The following is a 12,979-nucleotide window of genomic DNA, read 5'->3' on the forward strand; positions in this document are numbered from 1 at the left end:
TGTGTGTGTGTGTGTGTGTGTGTGTGTGTGTGTGTGTGTGTGTGTGTCAGCAAAAGTATGGGAGGGCAAAAAGAAGAGCAGTCATGATTTAGGAGAAACAATGAAAAAGACCCAACAGATAAGTGATGGAAAGAAGTTGAGAGAACTTCAAACTGTGTTGTAAGTTAAAGGACCTAGAGATATTTACCTTTGAAGTGTGTACATGAGGGTTTTAGAGTGGAAATTAGTTAAGACATGGCTGATAATGGATGGATGGACAGACCAATGGACAGATGGATGAATGGACAGACATGCTATCTACTGAATATATTATATGTGTCAGGCACTCTACCAAGAACTCTACATGTACTGTATGATTTCATTCTCCAAACAATCCTTTAAAATTAGTATTATCCCCATGTGAAAACTGGTAAATATAAGTCATAGATAAATTAAGTGACCTGTCCAAAGTCACTGACCGGGTGACTCCATAGTTTGTGCTCTTAACCTCTAGTTAATAACCCTGTGTGACAGCCACAGACTTTCACTGCTCAGATCTCCCTTAAAGAAATAATTTGCTGGCCAGCCATGAGAAGTACAGTTGGCTGACAGCCTCCAGCTGTTAACATCCCCAGGATCTGCTTGCACATTCTACCAGAAACCATGCTATTTCTGAGAAGCCCCAGTGACTGAGCATGGCAGGGGTGGTAGGACCTGGATATTTCCGCCCATTGTGGGGCTCCTCTAATAGTCTTTCCTCAGGATATCCCCATTAAGTTGTCACAGACTTTGTGGGATCAGTACTGCAGTCTGAGGTTCTCCCTGCCCACCTGTGTTCCTCCGCCCTTTATCTATGACAGGATTCATTCTGAAAACAACGACAACAAAAGAAATTTCTTTTACTCTAAAATCCATCTCAGCATCTGCTTCCTGAGGGACCCAAGTGGCACACACTGTGTCTTCAAATATTTGGGGTGCTATCATATGAAAGAGCATTTACAATTGTTTTCATATGGTGATAAGGGGTTAAATTAGGAGAAACTGACTGAACTATTAAGGAAGCAGCTTTCACATATGCACACAGGACAACTTTCTAACAACTAGACCTGTGCAAACATTGGGATCGGCTGCCTCAACACTGATGAGTTTTCCGTCACTGCAGTCATTCAGGCCAAGAGGAGAACTGCTTGTTGTAAAGCTGTGTGACATCACCACAGCCCCCATCACATACACTGTGGAGCATCAAGATGCTAAACATCCACAATGCTAAGTGAGTAGCAAAAATCAAATTGTTTAGGAAGCCACACCAGGAAGCCAAACCTCTGATTTTTCAGTGGTTCAGTGGGTCTGCTTTCATATATCCACACCCGTATACTCCCAGGACAGCCCAGTGGTACTCCAGGCCAAACCACCCACTGTCCACATACTTTTCTTCGTCTTCTTTTTTTTTTTAATCAAAGAGCTCCTAGCAAGGGAGTTAAGGCTATGGTCCCACTGTCCTCACGGGCTATTTTGCAGGATCAAAGCCAAACTGCCCATATGCTTTGTTAAACAAAATATAATGTTGACTTTAGTATTTGATGAAATTTTCATGACACCCTCCACTGACACCTGGTTTTCAAGCTTGAGAACCTGCATCTCAGAGACAGAAAGATTCTCTTCCTCAAAGCTGTTGCCTCCCTTCCTTCATCAAGACACAGGCACACCAATGAAGAGACACACACTTGCCCCTTCCAGGATTTCCACAGTGGTCAAATTACATACGTAATTATAGATCTCAGATAACGAAATAAAAGGTGGGAAAGTCTGGTAGAAAAACAGTAACATAGTCAGCATGGGAATCTGTACCTAAGGAGACATTCATTAGATCTGCAAATATTTACGGAGCACCTGCCAAAGGCTAGACTGTCTTACAGGGGCCAGGGGCACAAGGATGTGCTGGACAGAGTCCCTCGTTTCCTAGATCACGTATTCAAATGTCATTGAGAAAGCCTGCTGACCCTTCACTGAGAGAGAAGCAATCAAAGCCACGATCCCAGAGAGTGATTCTAAAGAGAGTGCTGTGGAACCGCCAGTCTGATGTCTTTTCCCTCTCTCTCCACCCCCAAATTTCTGCAGCATCCCTACCATTTAGAGTCTACATTTTCAAGAACTATTTCATTATACTTATAGTGCTCTGGAGCCAATTCATAAAATTTGCAAGGGGAGTTCAAAAAAAAGCAAGCTCAGCAGTATTTGGGGACTTTTAAAAATGATGACACAGCTAACCTATTGGAGACAAAGACAGTGGGAGGGCCCTCACTGAGCTAAATAAATATGAGTCTCTGTGCTCAGAAACCAGAGTTTAGACCCAGAGCTGAAGTCTGAACTCCACCTTGAGGCAGAATGAGGTTCACCCTGGGATCTCTGCTGCTCATGTTGCTGGTCTGCAGCCTCCCTCCAGTCCATGGTGAGGACTTTCACGTATCTTATCATTGTGCTTTGTGCAGAAATAGTCTTCAGCCATTTCTTTCTTTCTTTTTAATTAGAAAATGGGGAGCAATATGACTGGTGGGGGGGAGACTACTCAATTGCTTCTAGATTTCTAAAAGTAATGTGCTTAGAGATTTAGAGGCTAAAAGCATGGATGTTGTTAAGATTCTTATCCATAGATGGAGATACTGAAGGCCAGCATCCGTGTGACTTATACTTGGTTTGTCTATTCCTGGTCTTTTTTGGATTCAGCTCTGCTATAACTAATTCTTCCCATGTATATCTTCTTTGCTCTGCCTTTCAATGATACCCCTCCTGACTAAACTCTTTATAGGGTTTAAAGATAATTGACCTCAACAGGTTGGTCTCCTGAAGGGAATGTTTTGTGTAATTCTATATGGCTAGCTCTGACATGAACCATTGTAAGCACAACACGGGTACTTAAGTACATGCTTTCTACAAAGAAGCAGACTTCCGAGTCCAAATGGGGTGACTATGTTTGTGTAAATAGATAAATATCTAGTTGTAAGATATTTATACAGCTATATAAGAATTTGTAAGTTTTTATACAGCTGAAGAAATCTAAAGCATGTGCAGAATGATATACTCTGCTCAGGTGTAAAGACGAATTTTTGTTCTTAAAGTGCATGGAATGTTTTTCAATTATTTTGCTTCACATGCTATTTTTATTCTTCAAGAACTTCATCTCTCTCTTCCTCCACAAAGCTTTCCCATTGCCCTGGCAAGGTCCTCTGTTCTCATCATGCAGTTTGGATCTTGGGTGTGAAATACAACATTCTGTGACATTTTAGTCTTTGTCCATTGGTTTCCTCCACCAAATTGTAAATGCCTTGAGAGCCAGGTCCCTTTTATTTCAAATACATGTCAAGCATGGTGGTAGGCATTGGGTTTAAAGAGGGTAGAATTTATTAAAATACATGAGATAGATTACTTATAAAAGTATTTAGTGCTAATCACCAGTGTTGTTGAATAAAAATAATCTTGAATTTTTATTATTGGCCTTTGGTTGGTAACGATTTGCAACTGATAGGGAGAACCAACATATTACATAAAAACAAAAAATATCTTCCGTGGTATTTCCTTGGAGAGACAAAGGGGAGAGGATGGTTTGAGCATGATAAGAACAATCCTGTTACAGCTTATTATTGCTCTGGGGACACTGTAAGGAATTCATATCTTTGGTTTTTATGTGTTTGGAGGGAAGATCAGTTGACTTTACACTGTATTAATTATAACTGAGTTTTAAGTCCCCAGAGTGGAGGTTCTCAAATTTTATTATATAGACAATCACCTGAGCACCAATGTAACACTATCACAAATTTGAATAGGTGTGTTTTTAGAAAGCTGATTTTATTTTTAAGGTTTTGGTAGAAAATGTTTGAAAATAAGCCAAGACAAGCAGAAATACACAAACTAAAGGCATCTGGGTAAAAGTGCCGACTTGAAATTTTTAAATCTTCAAATGCACTGTATGAAAGATTAGTAATTAAATTCAAGTTATGCATTATATGCCAGGCGATTAAAATAACTGATTGTGTTTACAGGTGTTCTGGAGGCCTACAATACAAACTTAAAGTGTAAATGCATCCAAGAGACCTCAGTCATTACCCCCATCCACCACATTGACAAGCTTCAGATCTTCCCTCCTGGGAACGGGTGCCCAAACAAAGAAGTCATGTAAGTTGCAGAAGAAAAATTTATGTGATTCTTTTCTCCCCATGAAAATCAGATCAAATGTTGCCATATAGTATTTTTTTAGTATTGTTGACATACAATGTTGCATTCATTTCAGGTATACAACATAGTATTCTTATTCAAGAATCTCAGTGATTTCCTTTGAGAGTTGCTAACAATTCTCAAGCTAATAATGAGACTCAGTAATATTTGTTAAGTACCTATTTTGCCTCTGCCCTGAGCTAAGTGCTTTATGCACATTCACTCATCTTTAACAGCCCTATTAAGTTATGTCTACTGTTATAACTCCTCTACAGATGCAGAAACTGAGGCTTAGGGAGGTTAACTAACTGCCCTGAGGCATACCACTAGAAAGGGACAGAACCAGGACTCCACCCAGGTGTTCCCCCACCAAGCCTCTTCTCTCCTCCACCAAATTCAAATTGTCAGCAGAAGCAGACACTTTGCTCCCCAGAAGTGAAAGAGCAAGAAAATAAGTATTCACAACAGTCCTTGGTCCGAACATCTGTTTTATGGAACTGTCCTTTAGCTTTAAGATCAACTTTGAAGAGTTAGGCTAAGGGGACAATAGTGGCTACAAGAAATTCAACGGGTATTTTCTTTTACTGAAATGTTTCTGTGACCCTTCCTTTTCAGTGCTTTCAGAGCAATCTGTTCATACTTCTGTCATAGCATTTTCCATGGCACATCAAATGAGAATTTTCACATTGCATATAAAGCTCCTTATATAGTACCCGGCACAGTAATAAATGTAATAAATGTTCAGTGAATGTTAGCTGTGCTTATTATAGCATCGCTGTGTTGAAACAATCAGGTTTGTGGTGCTTTCTCTTTCTCTCTTTCACTCCCACCAGAAAATAAGTTCTCTCTAAAGAAGGATCAAATTTATTTGTTTCTCTTCTCCCAATGCTTTATCCCTTACCTGGCATAGAATAGAGGTACAACCAATGTTGCATTGTTACACTTAATATTTTAAATAGAGCCTATAGATCTTTTGTGTATCACTACTTGGAACTTTGATTTCTCCTTCTTTGATCTATTTTTATGAACCAACACCCACAATACCTTGAAGTATTAGGTATAGTATCTTTCTCAGGGCATCCCTGACATCATTTTCGTTAGCAGCCCTTCCCTTGGACTTCTTTAGGCTTTTGATATGTTTGTAAGCAGCTACTTTTTGTTTGTCCCATTTTGCCATGTGCTTTGGGTCTCTCTCACACTAGTTGGATTCAACTTGCAAAAAAGAAATATGGGATATTAAAAATATGTACGAAAATTTTTCATTAAAAAGGCATTGTACTTTCCCTAATGTCTTCACCAATGAAGGTTCTACCTAAACCACGATTATTGTCCTCAAACTCAGAGATGTCAGTGAGCACTCGGTGGTATACACAACTGATGAACTGTTTAACACTACATCTGAAACTAATGATGTACTATATGTTGGCCAATTTAATTTAAATTAAAAAAAAAACTCAGAGATGTCAAGTCTAACCATGACCTATTTGGGAGCAGTTCCTCTGGCTGTGTAAAAAACTGAGACTTTCTCTGTCTCTCTTTTTAAATTACATTCCCTCTACTGTGCGTCATCTCTCACCTCTCAACCTGAGGAAGTAACGCACCCTAATTTTCTCTTTGTTAACTTCAATCATTTTGAAGTGACAAGAATTGGATTTTATATCTTCTCCCCAAATTTCTGTTTCTGAATTTTAATCAGATATAGAAACAAAAGCTGGAAATTATGAGAAATTCATAGCAATCGGGATAAAAATACTATGAGTCCAAATGGTCAGAAATCTATTTTCCATCATGAACTCAGAAACCAAATTGGAAGATTCTGCCCAAGAACCCAACAGTGCTATGACCTCAGACCTCTTTAAGATTCATTTACAAGGGTAGTTTCAAAGCTAAATGGATGGATCCTTGCTATCTGTTATTTCATAACTAAGGTAAATGTGAATAAATTGTTTTGTTCAAAGTCCACCCCAATAGAGAGTTGAGTGTCCCAGGGAACCTCATGTCTTCCATTGCACGTAAAACATCTGACACTGTGTCTGGCACTTGATAACCATTCAGATCCTGCCCATGTAGAGTAGTGGCTATCTAGAGGCAGATAACCTTCATTTGGATGCTGCTCTATCATTGCATTTGTTGTGCAGTCCTAGACAAGTTATTTAAACTCTCTAAGCCTCAAGTTCCTCATCTGAATGTAAGGAAATAATAGTTCTCTAGCATAGGATTTGTGTGAGATTGAGATAATTCATGCTACCTGCTGAGCATAGTGATTGACACATTGTAAGTGCTTGATCAATATTAGCTAGTAATTGTTATTGCTGCTTTTGTTGTTGAATCTCTTAAAGCAGTGAAAACCTCAATAGAGGTTCAACAAAATGCAGATGTCACTCTCCCACATTAAATTTCACTGAATTTTTTTTCAAATAAAATTTTCTCAAGAGAGTGTTCTCTAGAGTTTATTTTGTTCTCCCAAGCTCAATGGACAAATACATTTTAAAGATATTGTGATACAGATTTCGAAGTGAGCCAATCTTGTAGTCAGCTATTTGGTCTACCTCCAACTCATGTAAAGACTGTCAGCAAAGCATTAACCCCTGACACTTGAGATTCTATAAACTTCATCTTCAGCTCCACTGGCTCGCACATGACCATTCTGCAAATGTTTTCCTCATTCCTCAGACCTCACACTACAAATCACCTACTTCAGATCCTACACTCCCCACCCCCAATTTCACTTCATCCAGGAATATTTTTATACTCAACTCTTCTTAAGTGCAGGATTGACTAAAATGTAACACTGCTTTATTTTTATTTTTGTTTCCTTTCCCCCAGAATTTGGAAAAAGAATAAGTCAGTCCTATGCTTGAACCCTAACTTGAAATGGACACAAAGATTAATAAAAATATTGCAGAGGTAAGTCAGGCATACCAAGGGTTTCCAGGTTCCAATTTGTACTGAAGGGTTTCCCTTTATTGGGGAATCAAAATGGAGACCTTTTTAAATTTCTGAAACATTCCTAAGACAAATACCTATTCTTCGCTATTATTACTTTTCAAATGAGTGAGGGTGACTGATTTCAGTAGCTCAATAAACTAAATTGGAAGCCAGTATGTACAATATTCCTTGTTTGACATCTTTAACGGAAAGCCAGTTTCTAGTAAGTCTCTGAACACGACTCCCTTGTTTTTGTTTTTATTATAGAAAAAATGCTACTTCAACTCGACCAGCTCCAGTGCTTAAGAGAAAGATCAAGTGATGCCAATATCCCCACTAAGGACACCTGCATTCCCCCCTGAACCTGCTCTGGGTTTTAGTTTTGTATTTGGATGAACCTTTCCGAGAAAAAGAACTTCTCCATATGAGCAAGCATGAAAATAGATGTAAAATAACCCTCAGCAGCTTATGGGGCCAAGTTGGGCTTTTTGAAAAACATGGTACCCTGTATACTTGGGCTTTGCATTCTCATTCATCACAGAGGAAAGTTTCTTTGAGGGTAGTTACTTAGTAATAAATCACATAGGTTTCTTTTAATAGAATATCTATTGCTTAGTGCTAAATTTTCCTAGAAAATAAGGGAATAAGAATTTAAACCTCAAACCTGAACATGTGGCTTGAGTTAAGAAGGAAATGATGGAATTCACGTCCATCATTTTACACTGTAAGAAAAGCAGGCTTCCATAAGAGACTGAAACCTGCCTGGGAAACCCATGGAACTTTATGAGACAGAGGGCTCTCATAGTTGATACCTTCCATTTAAAAGCTCAGTATTAAGAGAAATCGGGGTCCTACTTTTAAGAGTTTTACTGTCATATGCAAAAACTAGTAACATTCAACGATCCCCAGACTTAAACTCATAGAATATTCAGGAAAAGCATTTAAAAGCCGATGTTCAGATATACTCTTTCATACATTTGCTTTGATGAACTTTTTTTACTCACATCTTTTGCACAGACTTTTTTTTTTTTAATTGGTCTCTGGTACCTGATTCTTTAATGCTTCTTATTAATCTAATGTTATTCAATAAACTTGAGTAAACATTTTACTTAATTATGAGCAACTCATTCTTAACAGAGCATTTGCTCGAATTTAGACATTCTCTGACTCATCACAATGAAAAGTAGGATTTCATCATATTAACTTTTATTTGCATGATGCTTGCCTATTACAGAAGATCTAAATTATGTGGCAATGGGTGAGTGAAGTTGTTCCTGATAGTAACACAGTGAGAAAATGCTTGCCTGTGAGACCCTCTTTTCCTTGATATACTCATCATTATTTCCTCCAGAAATCTCCAAACTTTTGCCAAAACCTATTTTCACTGTCTCATTATATTGATTCTTAAAATCTCCAATATTTCCTTTGACAAAGTTTTGCGCTGGGTTTGACAAACAGAAGAAGATCCTTAAACTCCCATTCCCTCCCTCCCTGGATGCAGCCTGGCTCTCCCAGTGGGCTGAGCTTCTCTGTCCTAGTACCCCTCACTCCCCTTGCCGCTTGGGGGGGCCCATTCCAGCATGCCCAGGTTTGAAGCTATTTCTGGCTCCTGCTTTCATTTTTCTTTTTATTTTTTTATTTATTTTTACTAAATAGATTTCTTGGATGGAAGTAAAGAGAACCTACGCATCCTACATTTTCTGTTGTCTACAATTCAGTGTTATTTCTTTATCACACACACACAAGGGATTATAAAATGCCAGCAAAATCCTGTATTCTAGCATTTTTCATATTTCTACTTTTAGAGGTCAGGAATCATATCACTCTAGTTTTATTTTGGTCTTCTTTGAGAATGCAGCTAGATGAATATTCAGGATCCTCAAATAAGAAATATTACCATTTCATATGAGGCAGGTACTGTTATCTTGATAGCCACTAAGAGCCCTCATTTTACAGAGGTAGAATTTGTTGGTTACACAGGGGTTAAGTAACTTGCTCAAGGCCATACAGCTACGAAACAACAAACCAAAATTCAAACCCAGGCAGAGTTCACACTTCTAATCACCACACTGTGCTGACCTATATGGAGTAGACATCACCAGCTGCATTTTATAGAGCAGAAGCTGAGGCAATAAGACATTTACTTGCCCCAAATCACATAACTAGTAAGAGACAAAATCAGAATTCAAACCCAGGGCCTCCTGACTCCTAAGCAAATGGTCTTAATCATGACACCATACTGCCTAAAGTTTGCTTATCCCTAAATGTATTTCTTACCTCAGCCCTTTTGTCCACCATCCTTTTCAGGGCCAGTCAAAGCCTGAGAAGGTTCAAGCCACTCTTGGTTGAAAGGGCAACATGAAGACAGTGGGCAAATGTGGGATGAAGAGCAAAACAACAGGGCCAGGGAGGGTTCCCAAACGTGTTTTTCTTGCATACAAGTACCTGCTTCTCAAAGTCACAGTAGATTTAGAGGTATTCAGCCTGATTTGGGACAGGGATCTTAACCCACAGTTAAATGCAGGATGACTTGTTGAGTCAGTTAATGGAGTGTCTGAGGAAAAGTGATCATTAGCTGATCTGAGCGGGTTTGGGTTCAGGAAGGGAGAATACTGAAACAGTAAGATAGACTTTAGGTAATTCATGGCCACATACTTACAAACATACACATACATAATAATTAAAATCCAAAGTAAAATAGAACTGAAGAGAAAAAAACAAGGTAATGCTGACCAAAGCAGGATGTTCAACTCTGGGAAATGGAATGCAGGATCTAGAGGGCCAAGCTACACAGGGAGCTCTTAGTAGCAGAATTCAGGGACCCTCTAACAAAGTGAGTTGAGTCTCAGTTGCTCTGTTCACAACTATCTGACAGTAGAGGCCCAGGGAGGAAAAGATTTTTTCTCAAAGGTAATCCTAGTCATGAGGGCTCCACCATGACTCCGCCTGATGCTAATTAACCCCCAGAGGCCCCACCTCTTAATATACTGGAGGGTAGAGTTTCAACATATGAATTTTGGGGAGACACAAACACTTTGTTCATTACAGTCCCAGACCCTGTTCTGTTCTTATAATTTTGCCTTTTCCAGAAGGTCGTATAAGTGGACTTATAGAGTATGCATCCTTTTTGACTGGCTACGTTCACTTTGCATAAGATTTTTTTATTATTTTAATTAACATATAATGTATTATTTGTTTCAGGGGTACAGGTCTGTGATTCACCAGTCTTACACAATTCACAGTGCTCACCATAGCACATACCCTCACCAATGTCCATCACCCAGCCACCCCATCCCTCCCACCCCCCTCCACTCCAGCAACACTCAGTTTGTTTCCTGAGATTAAGAGCCTCTTATGGTTTGTCTCCCTCCCTGGTTTCCTCTTGTTTCATTTTTCCTTCCCTTCCCCTATGATCCTCTACCTTGTTTCTCAAATCCCTCATATCAGTGAGATCATATCATACTTGTCTTTCTCTGATTGACTTATTCAGCTTAGCATAACACCCTCCAGTTCCATCCACGTCGTTGCAAATGGCAAGATTTCATTTTTTTGACGACTGCATAATTCCATTGTATATATATACCACCTCTTTATCCACTAATCTGTTGATGGACATCGAGGCTCTTTCCATAGTTTGGCTATTGTGGGCATTACTGCTATAAACATTGGGGTGCACATACCCCCTCAGATCCTTACAATGTATCTTTGGGGTAAATACCCAGTAGTGCAATTGCTGGGTTGTAGGGTAGCTCTATTTTCAAATTTTGAGGAACCTCCATACTGTTTTCCAGAGAGGCTGCACCAGCTTGCATTCCCACCAACAGTATGGGAGGGTTCCCCTTTCTCTGCATCCTTGCCAACATCTATTGTTTCCTGACTTGTTAATTTTAGTCATTCTGACTGGTGTGAGGTGGTATCTCATTGAGGTTTTGATTTGGATTTACTTGAGGCCCAGTAATGGTGAACAATTTTTCATGTGTCTGTTGACCATTTGGATGTCTTCTTTGGAAAAATCTCTGTTCATGTCTTCTGCCCATTTATTTATTGGATTATTTGTTCTTTGGGTGTTGAGTTTGGTAAATTCTTTATAGATTTTGGATACTAGCCCTTTATCTGTAATGTCATTTGCAAATATCTTCTCCCATTCTGTGAGATGTCTTTTGGTTTTGTTGACTGTTTCCTTTGCTATGCAAAAGATTTTATCTTGATGAAATCCCAATAGTTCATTTTTGCCCTTGCTTCCCTTGCCTCTGGCGACGTGTCTAGCAAGAAGTTGCTGCGGCTGAGGTCGAAGAGGTTGCTGCCTGTGTTCTCAAGGATTTTGATGGATTCCTATCTCACACTTAGGTCTTTCATCCATTTTGAGTCTATTTTTGTGTGTGGTGTAAGGAAATGGTCCAGTTTCATTCTTCTGCATGTGGCTGTCCAATTTCCCCAACACCATTTGTTGAAGAGACTGTCTGTTTTCCATTGGACATTCTTTCCTGCTTTGTTGAAGATTAGTTGACCATAGAGTTGAGAGTCCATTTCTGGGCTCTCTATTCTGTTCCATTGATCTATGTGTCTGTTTTTGTGCCAGTACCATACTGTCTTGATGATGCAGATTTGTAATAGAGCTTGAAGTCCAGAATTGTGATGCCACCAGCTTTGCTATTCTTTTTCAACATTCCTCTGGCTATTCGGGGTCTGTTCTGGTTCCATACAAATTTCAGAATTAATTGTTCCATTTCTTTGAAAAAAGTTGATGGTATTTTTTTATAATTTTTTATTGTTATGTTAATCACCATACATTACATCATTAGTTTTTGCTGTAGTGTTCCATGATTCATTGTTTGTGCATAACACCCAGTGCTCCACGCAGAATGTGCCCTCTATAATACCCATCACCAGGCTAACCCATCCCCCCACCCCCCTCCCCTCTAGAACCCTCAGGTTGTTTTTCAGAGTCCATCGTCTCTAAGGGTTCCTCTCCCCCTCCGACTTACTCCCCTTCATTCTTCCCCTCCTGCTATCTTCTTCTTCTTTTTTTTTCTTAACATATATTGCATTATTTGTTTCAGAAGTACAGATCTGTGATTCATCAGTCTTGTGCAATTCACAGTGCTCGTCATAGCACATACCCTCCCCAATGTCTATCACCAAGCCACCCAATCCCTCCCACCACCCACCACTCCAGCAACCCTTGGTTTGTTTCCAGAGATTAAGAATTCCTCATATCAGTGAGGTCATATGATACATGTCTTTCTCTGATTGACTTATTTCACTCAGCATAACACCCTCCAGTTCCAACCATGTCGTTGCAAATGGCAAGATCTCATTCCTTTTGATGGCTGCATAATATTCCATTGTGTATATATACGAAATCTTCTTTATCCATTCATCTGTCAATGGACATCTTGACTCTTTCCAAAGTTTGGCTATTGTGGACATTGCTGCTATAAACATTGGGGTATACGTACCCCTTCGGATCCCTACATTGGTATCTTTGCGGTAAATACCCAGTAGTGCAATTGCTGGATCATATGGAAGCTCTATTTTCAACTGTTTGAGGAACCTCCATACTGTTTTCCAGAGTGGCTGCACCAGCTTGCATTCCCACAACAGTGTAGGAGCAGTCCCCTTTCGCCACATCCCCGCCAACATTTGTTGTTTCCTGACTTGTTAATTTTAGCCATTCTGACTGGTGTGAGGTGGTATCACATTGAGGTTTTGATTTGGATTTCCCTGATGCCGAGCGATGTTGAGCACTTTTTCATGTGTCTGTTGGCCATTTGGATATCTTCTTTGGAAAAATGTCTGTTCATGTCTTCTGCCCCTTTCTTGATTGGATTATTTGTTCTTTGGGTGTTGAGTTTGATAAGTT

General features: G+C 39.4%; 1 protein-coding gene across 1 annotated transcript; it reads left to right on the forward strand.

Annotated features, from left to right (window-relative positions):
• Positions 1-2,328: 2,328 nt before the first annotated feature.
• On the forward strand, positions 2,329-8,662 carry CXCL13 (C-X-C motif chemokine ligand 13). The gene is made up of 4 exons (XM_025887539.2): positions 2,329-2,428; positions 4,017-4,149; positions 7,015-7,095; positions 7,384-8,662. Exons 1-4 carry the CDS (start codon positions 2,365-2,367, stop codon positions 7,436-7,438), a joined length of 333 nt encoding a protein of 110 aa, XP_025743324.1. The 5' UTR covers positions 2,329-2,364; the 3' UTR covers positions 7,439-8,662.
• Positions 8,663-12,979: the final 4,317 nt, after the last annotated feature.

The sequence above is a fragment of the Callorhinus ursinus genome, unplaced genomic scaffold (assembly GCF_003265705.2).
Source record: "Callorhinus ursinus isolate GAN/ISIS: 27379988/994484 unplaced genomic scaffold, GSC_fseal_2.0 scaffold4, whole genome shotgun sequence".
NCBI classification, from domain to species: Eukaryota; Metazoa; Chordata; class Mammalia; order Carnivora; family Otariidae; genus Callorhinus; species Callorhinus ursinus.

Coding starts and splice junctions, on each gene's coding strand:
- CXCL13 (XM_025887539.2), top strand. CDS start 2,365: ATGAGGTTCACCCTGGGATCTCTGCTGCTCATGTTGCTGGTCTGCAGC. Junction 2,429..4,016: donor CAGCCTCCCTCCAGTCCATG/GTGAGGACTTTC, acceptor TTGTGTTTACAG/GTGTTCTGGAGGCCTACAAT. Junction 7,096..7,383: donor TTAATAAAAATATTGCAGAG/GTAAGTCAGGCA, acceptor TTTTTATTATAG/AAAAAATGCTACTTCAACTC.